The sequence below is a fragment of the Silene latifolia genome, chromosome 9, assembly GCF_048544455.1.
Source record: "Silene latifolia isolate original U9 population chromosome 9, ASM4854445v1, whole genome shotgun sequence".
Taxonomy (NCBI): domain Eukaryota; kingdom Viridiplantae; phylum Streptophyta; class Magnoliopsida; order Caryophyllales; family Caryophyllaceae; genus Silene; species Silene latifolia.
The window spans coordinates 202,377,809-202,401,354 of NC_133534.1; the positions used below are offsets into that span (position 1 = coordinate 202,377,809).

At 42.6% G+C, this 23,546-nt stretch overlaps 1 protein-coding gene and 1 non-coding gene across 2 annotated transcripts; one reads left to right on the plus strand and one right to left on the minus strand.

Annotated features, from left to right (window-relative positions):
- The first annotated feature begins 8,078 nt into the window (after nucleotides 1-8,078).
- On the plus strand, nucleotides 8,079-8,789 carry LOC141602112 (uncharacterized). The gene has a single exon (XM_074422425.1). The coding sequence runs from the start codon at nucleotides 8,079-8,081 to the stop codon at nucleotides 8,787-8,789; it is 711 nt and encodes a 236-aa protein (XP_074278526.1).
- Nucleotides 8,790-23,161: 14,372 nt separating this feature from the next.
- LOC141603382 (small nucleolar RNA R71) lies at nucleotides 23,162-23,268 on the minus strand. Its single transcript, XR_012525261.1, has one exon. It is a non-coding gene; the product is annotated as a small nucleolar RNA R71 (small nucleolar RNA).
- Nucleotides 23,269-23,546: the final 278 nt, after the last annotated feature.

A 23,546-nucleotide genomic window follows, 5' to 3' on the forward strand; every position in this document is an offset into this window, starting at 1 on the left:
TAACATGATTGAATCGATGATTCTAACTTCTAGATGCTTGCTTAAGACCATAAATGGATCTCTTAAGCTTGCACACTTTGTTAGGATTCTTAGAATCAACAAAACCTTCGGGTTGTATCATGTACACCTCCTCTTCTAAATGCCCATTTAGAAAAGCGGTTTTGACATCCATTTGCCATATTTCATAATCATGAAATGCGGCAATCGCTAACAAAATCTGTATGGATCTTAGCATGGCTACGGGGGCGAAGGTCTCATCTAATAGAGACCTTGGACTTGGGTAAATCCTTTTGCCACTAGCCTAGCTTTGTAGACATCATCATGTCCTTCTATGCCATTCTTGACTTTGAAAATCCATTTGCATTGGAGAGGTCTTGCCTCTTTAGGCAAATCTACCAAGTCCCAAACTTGGTTTTCATGCATAGAATCCATTTCGGACTTCATGGCTTCAAGCCATAAGGAGGAATTAGGACTAGAGATTGCGGCCTTGTAGGTAGCGGGCTCGTCACTTTCTAAAAGCAACACATCGAGTGTTCCATCTTCTTCGATAAGTCCCAAATATCGATCGGGATGGCGAATAACTCGACCCGTTCTTCTTAGTGGAGGAGGGACAACCACGTTAGACGACGAAGGAACATCTTCTTGCGTCTCTACCTCGGTTTGTGGCTCTTGAACTTCATCAAGTTCAAAATTTCTCCCACTCTATCTCTTAGAAATAAAGTCTCTTTCTAAGAAGACAGCCTCGCAAGACACAAACACTTTGTTATCTTGAGGTTTGTAGAAGTAGTATCCTCGAGAATTCGAGGGGTAACCTACAAAGGTGCATTTTTCGGATCTTGGGGCAAGCTTGTTGTCATTTTTTGTCTTGACGTAAGCATCACATCCCCAAATTTTCGTGTAGGATAGATTAAGAACTCTTCCTTTCCACATCTCAAATAGAGTCTTTCTGGTGGCCTTAGTGGGACTATTATTCAAAGATATAATTGCAGTTTGGATTGCGAATCCCCAAAATGAGTTTGGTAATCGGTTTGACTCATCATGGATCGAACCATATCAAGTAGGGTTCGATTTCTCCTTTCGGCAACACCATTGAGTTGTGGTGTTCCAGGTGGAGAAAGTTGTGATATAATACCACAACCTTTCAAGTGTGAATCGAATTCAAGGCTAAGATATTCTCCACCACGATCGGAACATAGTGCTTTTATCTTTTTGTCCAATTGGTTCTCTACTTTGTTTTGAAATTCCTTGAATTTCTCAAACGCTTCACTCTTATGTTTCATTAAGTAGACATACCCATGTCTACTCAAGTCGTCGGTGAAGGTTATGAAGTAGTCATAATTTCCTCGAGCGGTGATACTCATTGGTCCACACACATCGGTATGTATGAGTCCCAATAGTTCACTAGCTCGTGTCCCTTTACCACTAAAAGGATTACGAGTCATTTTGCCAAGAAGGCAATATTCACATGTTCCATATGATTGAAAATCAAATGGTGTAATCACATTTGTCGAAATTAATCTTTTGATGCGATTCTCGTTTATGTGACCTAATCGACAATGCCAAATGAACGCTTTATTTGGGTCACTTGATTTGAGTTTCTTTGATTGAATGTTATAGATATCATTAGTTGGATTCGAGGTTTCTAAAATGTAAATGCCATTAATAGAAGAAGCTTGGCCTATAACCAAGTCGTTCCTTGAAATAGTACAACGATTGTTCTTAATGACAAAATAAAAACCGTCCATGTCTAACATAGCGATTGAAATAATGTTTTTAGAGAGTGTAGGCACATAAAAACAATTATGTAAATACAACTCAAATCCGTTAGGAAAAGCTAATACATAAGTTCCTTTGGATTCGGCTGCTACTCGAGCTCCATTTCCAAGGCGTAGATCCACATCTCCTTTGCTAAGCCTCTTCACGTCTCTTAAACCCTGTAAATGATTACAAAGGTGAGAACCACAATCGGTATCCAGTACCCATGTCGTAGTGGAAGTATAATTTATATCAATAACATAAATTTCCTTAGGAATTTTACCTTTTGGAACGATGATTCCTTCCCTTATATTTCGCAAATATACGGGACAATTCCTAAGCCAATGTATCATGCCATAGCAATAATGGCACTCATCATCAACTTGCTTGAAGTTTTTCACTTTCTTTCCCTTCTTCTTGAACCTTTTGCCCTTTGAAGCAAGAGCTTGATTGCTTGAGCTCCCACTAGTTTTGGCATCTTTATCTTCCAGAGACAAAGATCCTATAGATTGTATGAGGCGGTCTTCCTGAGACCGGCTCACAAGAGATCTAGTAGTAGTAGGTGGTCTAGTAGAAGTGATGAAGTTAAGGTTTCCATCTGAACCTATCCCAAAATGAAGTTCTCTAGTAGTGTCGAAATCATTGTTGGAGCAAACGTCGTCAAAAACATTGTGGCATGACTCAATAGTTATCGGTGCGGTAGTGTTTGATGGATTCATTGTAATGAACTACAAGTATGGAGGAAAAGGAAATATTAACATTTGTCTTTTGGTATCATACTCGTAAAAAAATTAACAAGATATGAGCATTTATATAGTGACCTCTACCCAACTATTATAAATGATTCCGAGATCCAAATTCATATTAACTTGGGCACGGGATAGCCGATGAAACCCTTATCAATATAACTCGGTGGACTAACTCTTTAATCGATTCTACTTTTAGAATTCTCGGTCGATAAAATTACTCTAATATTTATCTATAGCTCGGAACACATGCGACTACGGTCACGAATACTTCCGTTGAGGTCAATCCAAATTTCAAATAAATGTGTCCATGATCCAAATTTACATCAACTTGGGCACGGGATAGCCGATGAAACCCTCATCGATACGAATTAGGTGGATAGACATTTATCACCCACTTCCCCTACGTAACAAGGTTTGTACCCCGGGATGGCCGAGTGCACTCCCTCGCGAAATAGGTTTTCATGGTTTCTACTTTTTGGTAAGGCTATGTCTCAATTGTTTATTTTTAGCGAGAGGTCATGTCAATTTATTATCTATCACGTTTTAAGTGAACTAAAGCGGTGAACTACGATAATTCTAATTGACACGGTCGATATACTCGATTAAAAGATAATGCATGTTTTAGTTATGGCGATTTAGCGATGCATGCGACATATAAATAAAATGCAAAACATAAAATAAATCCTAGTATGGCCTTCCTAAAATAGAAAATCTTATTAACTATTACATATTCGGAAACCAACTCCATTGGTCCCTTGAACTTCGGTTTTGGCACGCATCTCAAGGTAACACCGTCTTTATGTATCGCCTTCTTGAGTGACACCGTCTTCAAGGAACTCCGGAATAAATAAATTACATAACAAATTACATAATTTCCTATTATACATTTATAATTAAAATAAAATAAATCTATTAAATTACAAAACGGTGATACGAGATCACAATAAATTACAACCGAATCGATATTCCCATACATTTCGGGTAATACCAATTAAAAAAACTAAGGTCATACTAAGTAAAATTACATAATTCAAAAATTACATAAAATAAAATTATGACAATCATAGATAAAATGCAGCATTATAATATGTATGAACATGCCCAATTTTATGCTAAATCGCCTTTAAGGAGCCAATATCGTATATTTAACGGTTTTTACGGATTTGCGTGATTCAACCTTTTAAAATCACAATAAATTACATAAAATCATATTTATGCATAAGTTAATTACCCTAACCAACTTAGGAATCAAAATCAGTCTCCACTAACTATTTGACTATAATTAACTTATATTTCTTAAAATTGTTCATTAATGGACCCAAAATTACAATAAAATGCTATAAACTTCAAATAAATCTCAAAAATTTCAAATAAATTTGAAATTTGAAATTTAAACTCATGAACATTCTGGAAAAATACCATGACACTCATAATATTCAAAAAACTTAGGTTAAAATTTCGAAATATTATCGGAAAAACTATGTTGCGGTTTATCGGATTTATCAATTATAATCATAAAAACATGAGAAAAATTATATTTATCAACTTTTCAATTTTAGATCTGAAAAAGATAATAAAATGCAACATGTACCAAAAAAAAAATGGAGTATGTTTTAGCAATTATTCACCAATTAAGTCACTATTTATGCTATTTTTCATCAAAAATTCATAAATCATGCATAAAGACTTCAATATAGCCTATTATTTTACATACATCTTGTAAAATTGCATGTGACAACATACTAAATTTCTATGACCAGATTCGAAATTTATCTCATATTAACCTATTTTTCATTTAAATCCGATTTTCATCATGAAAAATCCATATTTCGAGCATAAAAACTCCAAAAATTATGAAAATTTACAGGTCATCTAAAAATAATATATGTGAAAACATATCCAAAAACCACTGAAAAATTCGAAGTTTAGCTAATTTTAGTTCGAAAATGACATGTTAATCATAAAATCACATTTTTAATGCCATTATTACATATGATGAACAATAAAAATCCATAAATTAACCAAAATATCCTAAATTCATTTTAGGATCAGAAACTTTAACATGAATAATTTATTTCGTGATATTTCATAATAACACAAATTTACAAGTTTTATATGTTAATCGTATAACTCGGAAAAACTATAACCGATTTGCATGCAAATAACCAAGGCTCATGATACCGCTTGTTGTAAATCTATATCTCATTACTATACATATTCATATATGTGATGATTTAATTTAGTCATAAAATTAAATGTTGATCTTATGCATGCAAACAATAAAAGAATAAGAGAGAAATCATCATCTTACATTGAGGATTTCGGATTATTTGGGCACAAGTGAGTTCTCCTACTCACTTGTTCTTGAGCTTCCTTAAATGGATGAACAAGGGTTCAAGTAGAGAATCCCTCCCAAAAATTTATACCCAAAGTAACAACTTAATAAAATTAATATTATTATTACTAGAACAATATTAATTTTGTATAAAATTGACTCAAAAATCTTTATTTTGTTCTCTTAATTTTTGGTTAAGAGAGGAAGAAGTTTGGAGTTTATTTCTCTAGTTTTCTTAGAGAGCTTACTTATTTCTTACACTAGAAATATTGTGTGAATTATGAATGAAAAATAATAGAGAAAAACTCTCTATTTTGTCCTTCAAAAACCGGTGGGAACGAGAGAGAGGTAGCCAATGCATGGTCAAGTTTTTCTATCCAAGAAAGCATAGGCTTGCATGGCTATGGCTAGGTGCAATTATATTGTTTTCCACTCAAAAAATATAACATAATTTAAACACCATACTCCCTCTTAATTTCGGTCTACTTAAGATAAAATGGACTCCATTTTATCTTTGTCAATTTGTCAATTTGTCACATGTCATATGTCATGTAAAATTGATATGCATTTTTAACATATTAAAAATCAACGCATTAATAAAAATACGTCATATACAAAATTGACTTAGTAATTCATAATTACTTGTACCAAAATATTTTACCAAATATAAATCACAACATCTTGTACTTATAATAAATTTATTCATTCAAATGCAATTGTTTCTTTAAACAATAATTTCATCTAAGTAATAAAACAATTCGATTACTTAGACCGTATCTTATTTAATCAAATTACAATGAGACACGTAAATATTACTTCCAAAATCGTCCGTCAATTTTAAGTAATTTAGTTAACCCGTATCGTCATACGATCAATTAAATGATCAATTAAGAATGTTACCCTTTAGGTATGACCTAAGGGGATCAACTGATCACCACCGTCTCACGACAGTAATGTCAAACTCTAGTCAGCCAATTATTACCGATATGTGTGGACCAGTTGACAGTAAAAATTACTTCCCAATTGTATTCTTTAAAATGAGACTTAAACATGTGATCGTCATGATCAACAGTTGCGATCGCATTTTTGTCGGAGGACACATATTCCAACATTCATGAATCATAATAACCTGATATCATCTACACTCTTTTGATTGATGTCCTAAGCTTTCATGTTTCAGGTAGAGAAAAGGTAGAGAAAAGGACTTGAAGATGTGGATGAGAAGGTGATGGAGAAATGAATGACCTAGAGACTGCAGGTGAGGAAGGATCCAAACATGAACAAAGCGCAGACGGAGATGACGAGCATGATTTTTTTTTATATTGTAATTGGTGTAATGCATTAGATCATGGACACCTTAACATGAACGTCATACTTCGAGATGTCATTTATTTTTCATTTACTTTTCGTCATCGGGTCAGGTTGGGTTACAAAAATCTCGGATTCTATCAGATAGGGTTTACTCGGGTTTGGGTTGGGTCAGTACCAGCTCGGGTCAAAATATGGTCGAGTCTGGTTTGCGTTCAGGTCACTGATTATCGGGTTGCGTCGGGTTAGAGGTCATCACCGAGTCGGGTCGGTTTCAGGTTACAAGAATCTCGAATTCTATCGGATAAGGTTTACTCGGGTTTGGGTCGAGTCACTCTCGTCGGTTTAGACTAGGGGTGTTAATGAGACGAGACTGCTCGCGAGCAACTCGAGATCGACTTGGTCAAATCTCGGTCAAAGTTCGGCTCGTGCGAGATTGGCTCGAGCTCGGGCTCTGCTCGAGAGCCTAATGAGTCAAGTCGAGCAAACGCTAGCTCGGCTCGAAATGCTCGTGAGTAACTCGAACTTGTGTGATTATATAAGATATTGATCATATTTTATAAAAATGTTTTATCATGATTATATCTTTCTATCACATATATCAAATGTCTCACCGATTTGCCAAATATCTTATATTTAACCTTCGAGCCTTGTTACTGAAAATATCGGAATAAAAAAAATCAAAAAATTAACCATTATATATAGGCTCGATTTGAGCTCGAGTTTGGCTCGAGCTCGCGTTATAGCTCACAAGCTTGATAACGAGCACATTTTTTACAAGCTCGGGTAAGCTCGAGATCGAGTTTTGGTTCTTGAGCACAAGCCGAGCAAGGCCAAGCTCGGGCTCGACTCGGCTCATTAGCACTCCTAGTTTAGAATGGCAAGCTCCAAATGATGAGTGATCTTGCTTATATGCTTTCGGACACCTCTTTGAGTTTGAATGAAAATGAACCGTGACAAGTTGAGAACTAGGCCTATATACAATAAAAACGTAATCGACTTAAAACTCATTTTCCCTTCGAACCATATATGTTTAATAATACTAGTAGTTAATATATTAATTAAGTCGTGTGGCCAGGGGTGTCTAAGGTCACGAGCAATCATGGGCGGTGGAACCGGGCCTTCGGTTTTGGTCACCGAATTTAAAAGCTTTCTTGATGAAATTCAATAAAAACTACGACATATAGTACACTTGTCATTCATATTTGGGGCCTCATTTTTTATCCGCTGCACCGGACCTCCGTTTACTCTAAGACGCCCCTGCGTGTGGCTGCCATTGCTTGTAGAAAGGAGAAAACCAAACCTCAGGGCATCTATAATAGAGGTTTGTCAACAAGGTTTGTGTACTTTTTAGAGGTTTGTTGACAAATCTCTCTATTGTTGGGAATGAGGGTTAAGGTTCATAGATGAGAATGGTTACATATTTGTATACAGGTTTGTGGGATGACATGGCAAGTGGTGGTCCCTAAAATGTACTCAACATATGAGAGAAAAAATGGATAATTTGAAGTGAGTCCTATAACATGAACCTTGAAAATGTTTGTCTATTGTTATGTATGGGTTTTTTATTGAAGAGGTTTGTTAATTTGGTGATGTCTCATGTAACAAACATCTTTAGAGGTTCATCTATTGTGAATGCCTTTAAAAATTATTGTACACTTCTGCAGTACCTTGTATAAACTCCCTCTCTCTACTCTCTGATGATGATGATGATGATGATAATAATAATAATAATAATAATAATTTGGGGGGCAAGTGTGCTTCTACCAAAAGGGATTGCAGAGAAACTTAGGAAGCTGTGTAAAGATTTCCTTTGGGGGATTGAAGAGGGTAGTAGGAGACATGTTTTCATGAGTTGGCAGCTCTTATGTACTCCTAAGGTGGAAGGTGGCATGGGCATTAAAGAGGTTCTCAGTTGAAATGCTGCTCAGATGACTAAATGGGTCTGGAAGCTACTGTTTAAACCTGGCTGTTTATGGTCTCGTTGGGTTACCCAGTATATCCTCAAAGGGAGGGATATATGGCATGCTCAATCAAGCATCTCCCTTTCTTGGTATTGGAATAATGTGATTAAAATGAAGGATTTGCTGTTGGATATTTCTGGTGGACCTGAGCAGGCTCTTGCTCTTTTAGTCAGGTGTACTGCTAGGCAGAGGTTTGATGTCTCTCAGATTTATGAGCTTATTAGACCTCATAGCAGTGCAGTTTCCTGGGCTCCCTTGGTGTATGACAAAGGCTGCCATCCCAAGCACTCATTCATTGGGATGTTAGCTATGCAGGATAAGCTCCCTTCTATTGAAAGGCTTATTTCTCGTGGGATTATGTTGATTAATAGGTGTTCTCTGTGTCTAAGACAATGTGAAAGCATTTCTCATTTGTTCTTTACCTGTGAGTTCTCAGCACAGGTCTGGGGAATTGTTGCTGCTAGGTTGCATCTTCAGGGCGTTATTTTTTATCTTCATGCTACTGTCAACATTCTTCTTACTGCTAGGAGGAATAGTCTTCATAATGCTGGTCTGTTGGCTTCCATTTACTATATTTGGAAGGAACGTAATTCTCGTATCTTTCAGGGGATTGCATCCTCTCCGGAGGATCTTAGCTCTAAAATTGTTTGTATGGTCACTAGACGGCTAGGGGTGTAGCTGTCAGTTGGTTTTGTTTGTTGGTTTTCTTGTTGTTTTTCATGTTTTCTTTATCTTAGGGGGCCGCTTTGGTCTCCTTTGTAGGAAAGAGTGGCATGGGTCTTGTAATTCATTCTTATGTTATGAAATAAAAAAGATCCAAACTTTTCTGCAAAATAATAATAATAATAATAATAATAATAATAATAATAATAATAATAATAATAATAATAATAATAATAATAAGGGTTATTTCATAACAATAATCTATCCTATTGGTGGTATGCAATAATTACTCTATCCTATCAATAATCTCAATTAAATCCAACCTAAGTACCATACCTTCTAATAACGAACCAACTGATATTTTTTTGTGTTTATGTGTATCAAATAAACCAAGTACTTGATTCATGACTTGAAAATATTACACATAAACATCACATATGCCAGCTAGGTTGTCCAAAAACTATCAAATATTCCAATATAAACTTAAAAAAATATCACCTGGATCGTTATTAGAGGGTATGGTGCTTAGGTTGGATTTAATTGGGATTATTGATAGGATGAAGTGATTATTGCAGACCACCAATATGATGGATTATTGTTATGAAATAACTCTAATAATAATAATAATAATAATAATAATAATAATAATAATAATAATAATAATAATAATAATAATAATAATAATAATAATAATAATAATAATAATAATAATAATAATAATAATGATAATATTTGAGTTTTTCTGATCCTTTATTTTTATGTTTATGTTTATTTGTATTTCATCCCAACCGAATCTAGGTTCATTTGGGGCTTTGTATGATGAATATGAGCTTCATTACTTTTTGTGTGATAATTGATTAATTTTTGGCTTACTTATTTGTTAGTTCAAGTTTGTTGCTTTTTTTCTTCTTTTAATTTATGTTATGTCATTACGTGATTATGCGATCTTGGTTTATCAATTTCATTCGATCTTTATGCTGTTATTGATTTGGAGCTTATATTTGTCTCTCGAATTTTCTTATTTCTTATATATTTATATATTTGTGTGATTATTTGATGTTGGTTTTTCAAAAAAAAAAAAACTTTTTATTATTCAATCTTTCTTTCAAGAGATTTGTGGTGTTATTAATGTTGGTTTTTGAATTATTTTGTTTGTATTTGGTATTTTTTTGTTATTCAATCTTGTTGTCAAGAGATTTGTGGTGTTATTGATTTCGGACTTAATTTATTTGTTTCATAATAAATAATAAATATAATTGATTAATCTCGGATTTGTTATTTCAATTTTGCTGCTTTTATTTATGATTTAATTTATCTGATTATCTTATTTTGGTTTTCCAGTTTCTGTTCTTGATAAGTGCATATTTTATACATTTTAACCCCCTATATTAGCTTGATTTTACATGTCTTTAGCACTTATCTTAAGTGTTTTATAGCTAATATTTGCATTTCTAGTTATTTTGGATACTTTGACATATTTTGTAGGGAATAAGCTTTTTGGAGCTAAAATAACTACAAAGTACTAGAAATTGCAAGCTAAGAGGAAAGAAGACCAAATGGACTAAGGATTGGATGTTGCATGGACTTTGTGCCTCAAGTTGCATGGATTTTTGCATGAGAATTTGTTGGATCAATTAGCAAAATACAAATGAGATCAAACATCCAAGTCAAGCCCAAATTGCAAGTCAAAAGTCAAGGGGAAAGCATGGGATTCCAAAAGATCTTAAGATGCCAAATGCAAGCATTAACCGGGTGATTAATCGCACATTTAATCACCCACATAGTATTCTCCAAGGAATTAAGAGAGGAATTAAGGCAAATAACCGAGAAACACACGACCCCGATCGGGGTTGTTGGCCCCGACCGGGGTTGCATGCCCTTTGGTTTCTTGCGTTTCCTTCTCCTCTCCTATAAATAGGAGAGGTATTCCTAGGTTTTAGATATCCAATTTTACGTCCAAGTTTACTTACAATAAGCCTCAAGCATTATATTTTCTCTCATTAGTTTTCATTTCTGATGGGGCATATTCTGCACCCGCTGACCGAGTTAACATATTGAGCAAGGTCAAAGATATCCACAGCAAGTCAACGTATCAGACAGCCTGGCCGACTCAGCCTGTCGGCCTGTCACTTGGGTCCCGGCTAGGACAACTAGCCAGCCAGGATACACATCCGCGTACTCACATCCAAGACCCCTCGGCATGGAGTCAACAGGGCCCGCCGGCCTGTCATGGGTCCCTCGGCCGAGGGTAGATCAGTCTTTCCACCTACTAGCCACTTGGCCACTTGGCCACTACGTGATAAAAGGTGAAAGTCTATAAATACTCCTCAACCCTCATTGAGGAAAGGATCCCGCAAATAATCAGTTAAACACATTAATCTGGTATAAACTCCCTTATCTCTCTACAATATACTTTGCCAAGTATCACACAACTTAATCCCTTTTAGTTTACTGACTTGAGCGTCGGAGTGAGTTCGCTAGGTACAAAGCCGAGCCCTCAGTTTGTTCATTGTTTCAGGAGAGGCCGAAAGGAAGAGTCAAGCAAAGTCATCGTTCTACAAAGCTTACGTGGTAACAACACTGCTCCGTAATCACACCCGGAACAATTGGCGCCGTCTGTGGGGAGGCTATACTAAAAGCTAGTCAAATCCCTTACAAAACACAAAACAAAACCCACCCAACAAGCTAAAAAGATGTCAAAACAGCCAGAAGTAATTGTGACTGATGAACCTGCATTCTATCAGGATGACACATTCCACAATTCTGAGATTGGGCAGTCCCCCACCGGCCGAGTAATTCAACCGGCGTACGGGATGCCGATAATACCAGAAACACCGCTGCCCGCCGGCCAGGTCACTATAATGGGACATACGGTCGATGCAGCCAAACTAAAACTACTCCTGGACCTGATGGGTAATACGCCGATCACCCCCGCCGCAACGACGGTGACGACAGCACACCCGCAGGCGACCAGAGCCCATCAAGTGACTCCAAACAACTTGACCGACGCAATGCAAGAGGTTGGGCGTATTAAAACGCCAGGGGTGCCCGTGTTGCCTGTGGCGGACCAAAGTCCTTCCCCTCCTCGCGGGAGGACAGCGTCGCCGCGGCATCAACGAGGTCACCCCCGAAGAAACGAAGAAAGGAGCCCGACTCACCAGAGTCGGATAACAAGAAGCCCTTCCCGCTACGGGGAGGGAAGCCGGACTAGGATCACGAGGAGTCGATCGCCGCGTGTCATGCGGCACGTGGTCAGACAGCCCCTCTACGCCTATGTCCTTGAAGTCCCGGTGCCGGCCAAACTTAAACTTCCGGCCATATCATACAAAGGGGATAGCGATCCAACCGACCACGCTGAGGCTTTCGAGTCTTACATGTCGGTATGGGAGCAACCTGATGAGGTGTGGTGCCGAGTCTTCCCAACCACCCTCCATGGCATGGCACAGAGTTGGTACAAGGGGCTACCTAATGACTCGGTGTACTATTATGCCGACTTAAGGGACAACTTCATAGCCCAATACGCTTGCAACAAGCGAAGGGCCGTGGAGACCTCGGATCTCCTGACTATCCGACAGGGGGATGACGAGTCCCTCCGGAGCTACGTTAAGAGGTTCGACGCCAAGGTTCAGCAGATCCGAGAGCTGAACTCTGAACTGGCGGCCTTCGCACTGATGAAAGGCCTACCGAGAGGCGATCTCAAAAATGATCTCATCAAGTGTGAATACCTCAACCTGGACTCCGCCAGAAAGATGGCCGACCGAGCCATAAAGGTGGAGGACTATCACAAGACCTGGGTAAGCCACATCGAGGCTGGGCACCCAGAGAGGAGCAGCCGCCGGGATGATAGAGATGAAGGACGCCGTGACAATAAAAAGTCACGGCCCGAGAATTTCAATAAAAGACAGAACTCGGCGGGTGCCGGGGGGAGTTCGGGACCATACACCCCAAGGCGGTACAGCAGTCACACCCCCCTGGTAAAATCACCAGTCGAGGTCTTCGCCCTAAGCAAGAATGAAGGGCAGAAGTGGTCAAGACCCCCCAAGACAAAGGCGGAGGGCGACGCAAACCAATTTTGCGATTACCACGGCCAGCCCGGCCATAAGACCGACAACTGTCGGCATTTGAAGAACGCCATCGAGGAGCTTATCCGAAAGGGGGCCCTCAGCAAATACGTAGCTAAAGACCCGGAGACGAGCTCCGACGGAGCAAATAGGAAATCGGTGTTCCAGAGGATAGGAGTGATCCAGATGGTTACCGGAGGTAACGAGAACGGAGGGTCCGCTAATGGGCACAAACGGCACCTAAATGAGCTTTACCAAGCCATCAACTTTGTGCCCGCCACAGCGATCCCCGCTTCCACCATCCCCGATATAACCATCGGAAAGAAAGACTACGAAGGAGTCGTAGCCCCACACAGCGATCCGTTGGTGGTCCACCTAGATATAGACAACCACTTGGTTAAGAGGTGCCTAATTGATACAGGCGCCTATACAAACATCATGTTCAGGGAATGCTTCCTCAATCTCGGTCTGAAGATTGAGGACCTAAGCCCCTGTACCAACCCACTATACAGCTTCTCGGGGGCCGGCCTGGTGCCCCTGGGATCAATCAGGTTGCCGGTGATGTTTGGCCAGGAAGATGCGGCTAAGAATGTTTGGTATGAGTTCGTGGTCATTGATGGTTCGTCTGCCTACAATGTCCTTATAGGCCGAGTCACTCTGAGCGAGGCCGATGCTGTAATGTCCATCCGGGCCCTGACATTGATGTATGTCTCGGACCGGGGGGAGGCACAAAAGCTCGTCTCAAAGGACGAGAAAGGCGAAGTTATCAATGTCCAGGTATCTACCAGAGGGTGTAACATGCAATCCCTTAAAGTGGCAATGAAATCTGAGAAGGGGAAGAGCCCATCCTTACTACAGGAGGGTGATCCAATGAACACCAATAACGTCAACATGGTCGAGGGGGCCGAGACCGAACAGATATAAATTGACCCAGGACGCACCGTAACTGTCGGTGTCGGCCTGGAGCCAAAATTCAAAGCCGACCTTCTGGACCTGCTAAGGAAGAACAAAGACGTCTTCGCGTACTCAGCCGCCGAGATGCCAGGAGTGAGCCGAGAGGTCATCGTTCACAAGCTGAACGTGCTCTCCAACGCTCGCCCTGTCAAGCAGAAGATGAGGAACTCCTCGGCCGAGAAAGACGAGGCCATCAAGGCCGAGGTAGACAAACTATTAGAGGCGGGCTTTATCATGTCTTGTACTTACCCTGAGTGGCTAGCAAATGTTGTAATGGTAAAGAAGTCATCAGGGGGGTGGAGGATGTGTGTTGATTTTACAAATCTCAATAAAGCATGTCCTAAAGATTGTTATCCCTTGCCTCGAATAGATAGTTTAATAGATGCAACGGCAGGCTACACTATGCTGAGCCTGCTCGACGCCTTTTCAGGGTACCATCAGGTATTCATGGCCGAAGAAGACATGCCTAAGTACGCATTCATCACCATACACGGCACATACATGTATAAAATGATGCCGTTCGGTTTGAAAAACGCTGGCGCAACTTACACTAGGCTGGTGGACAAAGTGTTTCAAGATAAAAAAGGGCGAAACATCGAGGCTTACGTCGACGATGCTATTGTAAAAAGCAAGTCTGACAGCGAGCACTTGGCCGACTTGAGCGAAACATTTTGTTCACTAAGGAAATACAAGATGAAGCTTAACCCAATGAAATGCAACTTCGGTGTCCGGGCAGGTAAGTTCCTCGGCGTGCTTGTCAGCGCCAGGGGAATTGATGCCAATCCAGAGAAAGTCCAAGCAATACTGGACCTGCCGGAGCCGAAGAATCGAAAAGAGGTTATGATGTTGACCGGGAGGATGGCGGCTCTCGCCCGTTTTATCTCTCGGTCAGCCGACATGAGCACCCCATTCTTCAAAGTGTTAAAGGGGAATAAAAACTTCAGCTGGGGGGAGGAACAGAGCACAGCTTTCAGGCAACTGAAAGCTCATCTTCAAACTCTCCCGACCCTGTCCGTGCCGATCTTTGGGGAGACGCTATATCTATACATAGCAGCGATTACCTCGGCCACGGTCGTCGTAATCGTCGTCGAGAAGAAGACAAGCAGCAACACCCAATCTACTTTGTCAGCCATACATTGTTGCCCGCCGAGAGAAATTACCCACTGATTGAAAAAGCAGCCTTTGCCATCGTCGTTGCCGCAAGGAAACTGAAACCTTACTTCGACGCACATCCCGTGACGGTCTTAACCGACCAACCGTTGGAAAAAGCATTGGAAAAATTTGAACAATCCGGCAGGCTCATCAAATGAGCAGTAGAGCTATCCGGCTTCGGCATTCAATACAAGCCGAGGCCCTCGATAAAAGGGCAGGCACTGGCAGACTTCCTGCCCGAGTGCACATATCAAGAGGAACCAAACCCGGAGTTTGGGAAGTATACACCGACAGGTCCTCCACGGCGAAACAGCTCAGAGCGGCATCCTTATCATCAGCCCAAACGGGGACGAGTTTGAGTACGCCTTGAAATTTACCTTCTCGACCTCAAACAACGAATCCGAATACGAGGCGGTGATAACTGGAGTCGAGCTAGCTAGAGCTGCCGGAGCAGAACACATTGTGTTGAAGACAGACTCACTATTGGTTACTAACCAAATCAGAGGAGAGTTTGAGGCTCGGGAAGACGGAATGGTAAGATACCTAGAAAGGGTAAAAGCTGACACAACAAAATTGAAATCTTTCCAAATCCAATGCATTCCCAGGTCTGAGAACAACCGAGCCGACGCTCTCTCAAAACTTGCCAGTTCAAGCATCAAGAATGTTAGCCGAACCGTGCTAGTAGATATCAGGAATGCTAAAAGCATCAATGACACACTCTGCATGGTGGGCGACATAGAAGCCGAGACGACGTGGATGACTCCGATAATGAAATACAAACTAACAAATGAATTGCCGGGGGACTGCAGTCTGTCTCAGAAGATAAAGAGGATTGCCGCAAGGTACTTGATGTTCGAAGGAGAATTATACAGAAGGTCCGTAATAAGACCACTCTTGAAATGTGTCGGCCCAGCCGACGCGGAGCTAATACTGACAGAAATACACGAAGGCATCTGTGGACATCACATGGGGGCAAGAACACTAGCCCACAAAGCTCTCCGAGCCGGCTACTTCTGGCCTACCATGCTTGAGGATTCCAGAACCAAGACCAAGAAGTGTAAGAACTGTCAAATGCATGCTCCGATGATACATGCTCCTTCCCGAGACCTGCAACCGGTGCTTAGTCCCCTTCCTTTTACACAGTGGGGGATGGATCTATTAGGGCCATTTCCAACGGCCTCCGGAGGAAGAAAATACCTAATTGTCGTCGTTGACTACTTCACCAAATGGGTCGAAGCTGTCGCGGTACCTGCCAAGACCACGGCGGCCATAAGAAAGGTAATTTGGGAGAATGTTATAACTCGTTTTGGGCTACCCCAAGTCATGGTGTTTGACCACGGCCGAGAGTTTTGGAGTGACATGGTGATGAACTGGCTAGAGGAGCTCGGTATCAAGTTTGCATACTCCTCCGTCTGCCACCCTCAGAGCAACAGGCAGGCGGAAGCAGCTAATAAAACAATCTTGAACGGGCTGAAAAAGAAAGTTGAGGATCTAAAGGGTAGGTGGGCCGATGAACTACCCGGCGTCCTGTGTTCCCTCAGAACCACGGAGAAAGAAGCAACGGGGTACAGTCCATTCCACCTAGTCTATGGGTCTGAAGCTGTCCTGCCAATTGAAGCATCGGTGCCGACATTCAGAAGGCAAACTTTTGACCCAGTCGAAAATGAGGAAGGCCTTAGAGTCTCCCTAGACCTGGTCGAAGAAAGCCGAGACACGGCACGGCTTAACTTGGCCGTATATCAGAATCGAATGAGAAGAGCATACAACCGTAGGGTCCACAAAAGAGACTTAAGAGTAGGAGATCTAGTCCTAAGAAAGTCAGCCGCCACCAACAAAGGAAACATCCATGGCAAGATGACGGCCAATTGGGAAGGACCCTACAAAGTAGTTGAAGAAATGAGGCCGGGTACATACCGGCTGACAGACATGGAGGGAGTGCCTCTAATGAGCCACTGGAACACCGACAATCTTAGAAAATACTTCATATAGCTGCGGAGGTGTCCAAGACCGTTGTGGGCACCCCAACGCTTGATTATATCTAAGAAAGAATGTTCCAAGTTTTCTATCAAAGTGAAATGTCCCTCCCATAGTCATACCAAGATATTTACAACAGCAGTCAAAACCGACGCCTCGGCTAGCTAAGACCGAGAATGAGCAACATGCTTAAGAAACGTATAAGTACAGTTGAGATGCAAATCTGACGCCTCGGCTAACTAAGACCGAGAGTGAACGAGGAAGCAACCAATATAGTCTACAGATACGAACGCTGTCGCGCCGTAACCCCGATTCCCCCGGCCAAAGCCGGGATGCAGCGGGGACACAACGACGATACGCTAACATGTTCACAACGGCGGTTGGGAAACGCAAATCTGATCGCCTCGGGCGGTGGATGAAGCGACCGACACGCAAATATGTTTAAAAACGTTAAGTACAGTTGAGATACGCATTCTAACTGCCTCGGCCAAAGCCGAAGGTAGAAACAGAAAAGAAGCGCTCAATTAATAACGTAAGAAGACAACTCAGACAAAAATGAGAAAAAGACCTCGGCCAAGCCAGAGGCAAAGTAGACAAACTCTTATTAAAAAAATGTTTACAGGTTACAAGGAAGAAGTCGACGGCCGTCCCCATAGGGATAGCCTAAACACAACCTACCAAAGTTTTACAAAAAACAAGGAAAAGAAGAACAAAAGGTTGCAGACATATCATTTGAAGCGCCAAAAGATGGCAGGGAGGAAAGGCTTAATAATTGGCCCCCGAACAGCTGAAACTATCCGAGATGTCGGGTGAACCTGGTGACGACCACCCGTCTCCCTATGCCTGTTGCTGCTCGCCATCGGCGACGTCAGCAGCATCATCTTTGGTAGGCGACCCAGAAACTGTCTCGGCAGCTTCAGCCTCAGCTGCCCTTGCCCTCTCAGCTTCCTCCTTGGCCGCCTTCGCCTTCTCCGCGGCCTCCTCTTCCTCCTTCATCACCCTTGCCTCCTCCGCAGCCTTCTCCTCCGCGGCTTTCGCCTTAGCATCAAGCTTGTCATCAAACAGCTCGTCAAATTTTTGCCACGGAAAGGAGCCATCAAGAAAGAGCTCCCCTATCACTTCCCTGGCGGCTTCTTCGGCCAGGTCCCGGTATTGGGCGCACATGTTAGGAAGAATGACGCTTTGGAGCTTCTCAATGTCCAACTCCCTCTGGGCGATGATAGCCTTCATATTCCGAAGCACCTTCCCCTGGGCCTTAAACATGGACTTCCATTCGTCCCTTTTCTTATCAGTGAAGTCGACGACGGCCTGAAGCTTGTCACGCTCCTCCAGCGACTTAGCGGCTTCAGCCCCCGCAGCCTCAGCCTTGGCTCTCTCAAAGAAGAAGGACGCGCCTTTTCAAAGATCCTCCTTAAGTTTTCGCTCAGCAAGGACCGCCTTTTCAGCCTCAGCCTTGGCCCTCTCAGCTTCCTTCTTCGCAGCAGCGACCTCAAGCCTGAGCCGCTCAAGCTGTGGGGCAACTTCAGCCATGACCTTTTCTTGCTCCATAATATGAGCACCGGCCACATCAGCCCACTTCGCCAGCATCCTGGACAAACCTAGGCCCTCCGACCTAATCTGGGCGGGGGTAGGCTTCGAGAAGGAGGAAACGACGGTGGCATCTTAACCACCCGTCTGCGCAGGTCGCTTCTCAAAGACGCCGTTCGCATGGGGGTAGACGGCGGCGGTTGATCTACAAAAATTCAATCAAAGCATCCATGTCAACATTCATGGACATACCGGAGAGCCTTTGTCATCGAGAACGCCTAATGAACCGGCTAAGTCTGAGCCACAGGATAGATCTGTACCAGGCTTGGCCTTCTTGGCCGGAGGACCCATTTCTTTGCCGGCCTCGGTAGCAGTAGCAGCAGTAGTAGCAGCAGCAGCAGCGGCAGCAGCAGTCTCATTTCTCTTGCGTAAGAGAGGAGATTCCACTGCCAAGGTGACCTCCTCCTCGGTAATACCGACGATCTCCACAGTCTCCTTTTGGACTGCGGGGATTGGAGGTGGAACTGAAGTTGACGCCGTCACCACCGAAGACATTGCTTTTCGCTTCCGGCGCGGAATGTTACCGGCAACCTTCGCCTGGGCCGCCGTCGTATCTAGGGCCTTCAGCTGCTTGTCCATGAGGTCGTTTGGCGCCGGTCTGCGATCACGTGTGTCGGCCTTCGGATGCATCTCAACGACGTTCTTATGTTTGTCAAGTCCCATCTTCTTGAGGATTTCCTCAGACAGATCCGGGCCAAAACGGTCTGTAAAAAACGAAGCAAGAGTTAAACAAAAGAAATAAAACAAAGTTCAAAAACAGAAACATTAAAAGCAGAGATGGGCCTCACACCGACCCCACTCACCCTGTGCTAGGGCCGGTATGAGGCCGACGTGGCAGAGCGGCTCATCTTGAAGAATGATCTGCGTCGGGGGTATCCATCCCTTCGGCGACCCATCCTTATCAGTCTCAAACAGCTTCATTGCCCGCCGTTCGTCCGCATTAAGGGGGACCTTCAAGACGTCCATCTTAAGCTTCTGCCGGGAGACATATTTCTCACGCTCCCCTTTGCTCTCGCACCGCAAATTGACTTGGTGCTGGAAGGACCGAGGCAGCGGATAATCCCCTGGAACCTCAACATACACCCACCGTGACTTCCATCCCTTGCAGGAAGTAAGATTGGGGACGGTGATATAACCTGGCTCGGTCTGTATGCTATACCACCCCTTGCCACCTTGGACATTCAGTCGAAGGTGATGAAGCCGGCGGAATAGGTTCACCGTTGGGGCCTCCCCCTTAAACTGGCACAGCCACACAAAGCCAACAAGCGTCCTGATGGCCAACGGATGCAGCTGCGCTACAGCGACGTTCATTGCTTTAATTATGGCAGCAACGTATGTATTGAGAGGAAACTGGAGCCCATACTCCAGGTGTCTCATGTATACGCCGATACAACCCGGGGGAGGGCAACAGACGGCCTGACCCTCTCTAGGAATAACAATCTTATACTCCCTGCCGAAGGAGAAATGATGTTCGAAAAAGTCAGGACCAGAACAACTGGCGAACTTGTTGGTCTAAGCACGATCAGGGCCAATCTTACAGGCGTCGCCGTGATCCAGGAGATGCGGCCTCTCCTCATCGGAATGAGTCATTTCCTCATCATCACCGTCATCATCACCATCATCATCATCCGAGAAATCCTCCAAATACTGATCATCCACCTCAGGGGAAGGAGACCTAGGGCCCCCAGACCTTATCGGGACGGCGGCCAGTGCCACCTCTTCATCAAGGCGCGACGGGGAACCCCCGGCGCAGGATTACTAGGTCCGGCATCAGCAGAAGACATGTTCACAACAAAAACTTAAACAATTAAAAGTTGGAAAATTTGTTTGTTTACCTTGGGAAGAGTGTTACGCCGAGTAACGCTTCGAAGACTAGAGAGAAGTTTCGTCAAAGAAAACTAAGCGAGGAAGAAAATTTTTTGAGAAAATGAATTTGGAAGGCCAAATTCAGGGGCTAACTCTCCTATTTATAGGGCAAAGCCCACTCAATCCGACCAATCAGGGCAAAGCCCATGAAGCGTCAACCTATCAACACCGAGACACGTGTCAAGCATGCAGCCACGGAATGTCAATCGTCACAACAGTTACCAATCTTCTTTGACACGCTAGTTGGCGGAATGCCAATCGACGTATCTTCTTCAACACGCTCCTTGTTATCTACTTGCCAAACGGCCAGCTGATCAACCAACCTTGGCAGCACCGGCCGGGGGCAATCAAAACATCCGGCACTCTCAACCTTGGACCCGCCGGCCAGCGACACCTTCTTTTCCACATTTGATGTCCATTACACATCCATGTGGAGGGGGGATATGGTACGGCCTGAACAGAAGCAAGCCGAGGAAGAAGAAGTCGGGGAAGAAATTTCAACTTGCGCAGAATACGCTCAACGCTCATCGACGGTCCATACCACGGCATAGACTACGCTGGGGGCAAATTGATGGGGCATATTCTGCACCCGCTGACCGAGTCAACATATTGAGCAAGGTCAAAGATATCCACAGCAAGTCAACGTATCAGACAGCCTGGCCGACTCAGCCTGTCGGCCTGTCACTTGGGTCCCGGCTAGGACAACTAGCCAGCCGGAATACACATCCGCGTACTCACAACCAAGACCCCTCGGCATGGAGTCAACAGGGCCCGCCGGCCTGTCATGGGTCCCTCGGCCGAGGGTAGATCAGTCTTTCCACCTACTAGCCACTTGGCCACTTGGCCACTACGTGACAAAAGATGAAAGTTCTATAAATACTCCTCAACCCTCATTGAGGAAAGGATCCCGCAAATAATCAGTTAAACACATTAATCTGGTATAAACTCCCTTATCTCTCTACAATATACTTTGCCAAGTATCACACAACTTAATCCCTTTTAGTTTACTGACTTGAGCGTCGGAGTGAGTTCGCTAGGTACAAAGCCGAGCCCTCAGTTTGTTCATTGTTACAGGAGAGGCCGAAAGGAAGAGTCAAGCAAAGTCATCGTTCTACAAAGCTTACGTGGTAACAACACTGCTCCGTAATCACACCCGAAACAATTTCAATTTATAAGTTGTTAAGCATTCCATAGTTAATCTTTCAACATTTTGTACTACAAACTATTGTTCAAGCATTTGATATTCAAGCTTTTGGTTAATTGTTCTTCTATATAAGTTCTCCTTTATAAGGTATTCCTAATTCCAAGTTTACAATTTACATTATTGTTTTAGTTATCACATAGTTATTATAATCAAGTATCTCATTTTACATTAGCATTGTTCTTTCCATATGTTATATCATCTAATTAATATAAATCATATAACCATGCTTAATATTTCTTATAATCTAGTTTGCAATTTACATTTGAGTATGAGTAGCTAAATTTCCTAGTCTAAAGGCTAGGGGAGCCATGCAAAATCAAATATATAACATGATTAAATAAGTTCATAATAATATTGTTCAATTGTTTCCATCACATGTTTGCTTTGTTACGCTTAATCTTTGATTATCGGCCGTAGTCGTAGATTAAATTTGTTCATTCGTTCTAAAGTCGAGAGGCACGGAATTGAATTAGACTAAGCATGTGTGGTAGGACGACCTAGTCATGGGCGAGAGTTTTTCTAGGACCCGGTCTATGGTTGATACTAATGCCGTAAGGTGGGTATCTTTAAGCCTAAGCAATTGACAAAATTATTAGTATCAAGTTTATCATGTTCATATGTTTATCTTTGCATGAGTGACCCGAACCCTTTAGACTATCTTTTATCATATTATTTACATTATATTTTATTAATCATCAACCAAACAAACCAAACCCAAATCGTAATCGTAATCGATCTTGATAAAAATCTACCCATAGCAATTCACGACGTAATTCCCGTTTCCTTGTGTTCGACCCTTATTACTACATTAAATTGTGTCTAGGGAAATTATCTTTGCATAGGTACGCGATAAACCTATCAAATTTTGGCGCCGTTGCCGGGAAAACGGTTTTATTGCTTTTTGAATTGTCGATTTTTATCTTGTTTTCCTTTGTCTTGGGGAACACTTGTTTCTTGAGACCATTACTTATCACTTCTCTAGAAATTGTTGCCTTATGCCCAGGTCCTCACGCAAGGGAGAATTGCTTTCACCGGATTCCGATCCCGAGAGAACCTTTAGGAGAAGACGACGGTTTTGGAAGGAAGTGAAAGAAGCCTCTTCTCCCGTACAAGCCGAAAGTGCTAGAAAGTCTTACTTAGACGATCTAGAAGCCCTTGAAGAGGAGGAGGTTTCAAGTTCATCATCTCCACCACCATCACCATCTACTACCAAAAAGATGGTGAAACTTTCCGATCACTCAAAGCCCACCGCGGCCATGCTTCCGGCCGGAATCACAACCACTCAAATCACCGCGCCGGACTTCGAGATCAAACCGGCTTTCATTAGCCTTGTGGAGAGGAACAAATTTGGGAGAAGTCCTTTGGAGGATCCCAATTTGCATGTGCAAAACTTTTGTGACTATTGCTCCATGATCCGGCAAACGGGCGTCACTCAAGCCCAAATAAGGGAAATACTTTTCCCTTTCTCTCTGAAGGACAAGGCCAAGCTTTGGATCAATAGCCTTGACCACACCGCCATGGGAATCACCAATTGGGAGACTTTGGCTCTTGCTTTTTATCAAAAGTTTTTTCCACCGGAGAAAACTCAAACTTTGAGGAGCCAAATTACCGGATTCCGTCAACAAGCTCTTGAGAGCTTATATAAGGCTTGGGAGAGGTACAAAGAGCTTCAAAGACAATGCCCACATCATGGGCTAGATGATTGGTTTCTAGCAATAACATTCTACAATGGATGTTGTGCCGAGTCCCGAAGGATTCTTGATTCCGCTAACAATGGGCGGTTTGATCAAATTGACACCGACCTTGCTCATGCCACGATCGAATCTATGGCGGTCCATGATGCCCAATATGTCAATTCCCGAGTTGTGCCATCTAAAGGTAAATAAGAATCCTCCAAAAACTCCGTTTTGCTAGCTCAAATTGCTTTGCTCCAACAACAATTAGCGGAAAGGGATGTTAGAGATTTCGTTCAAC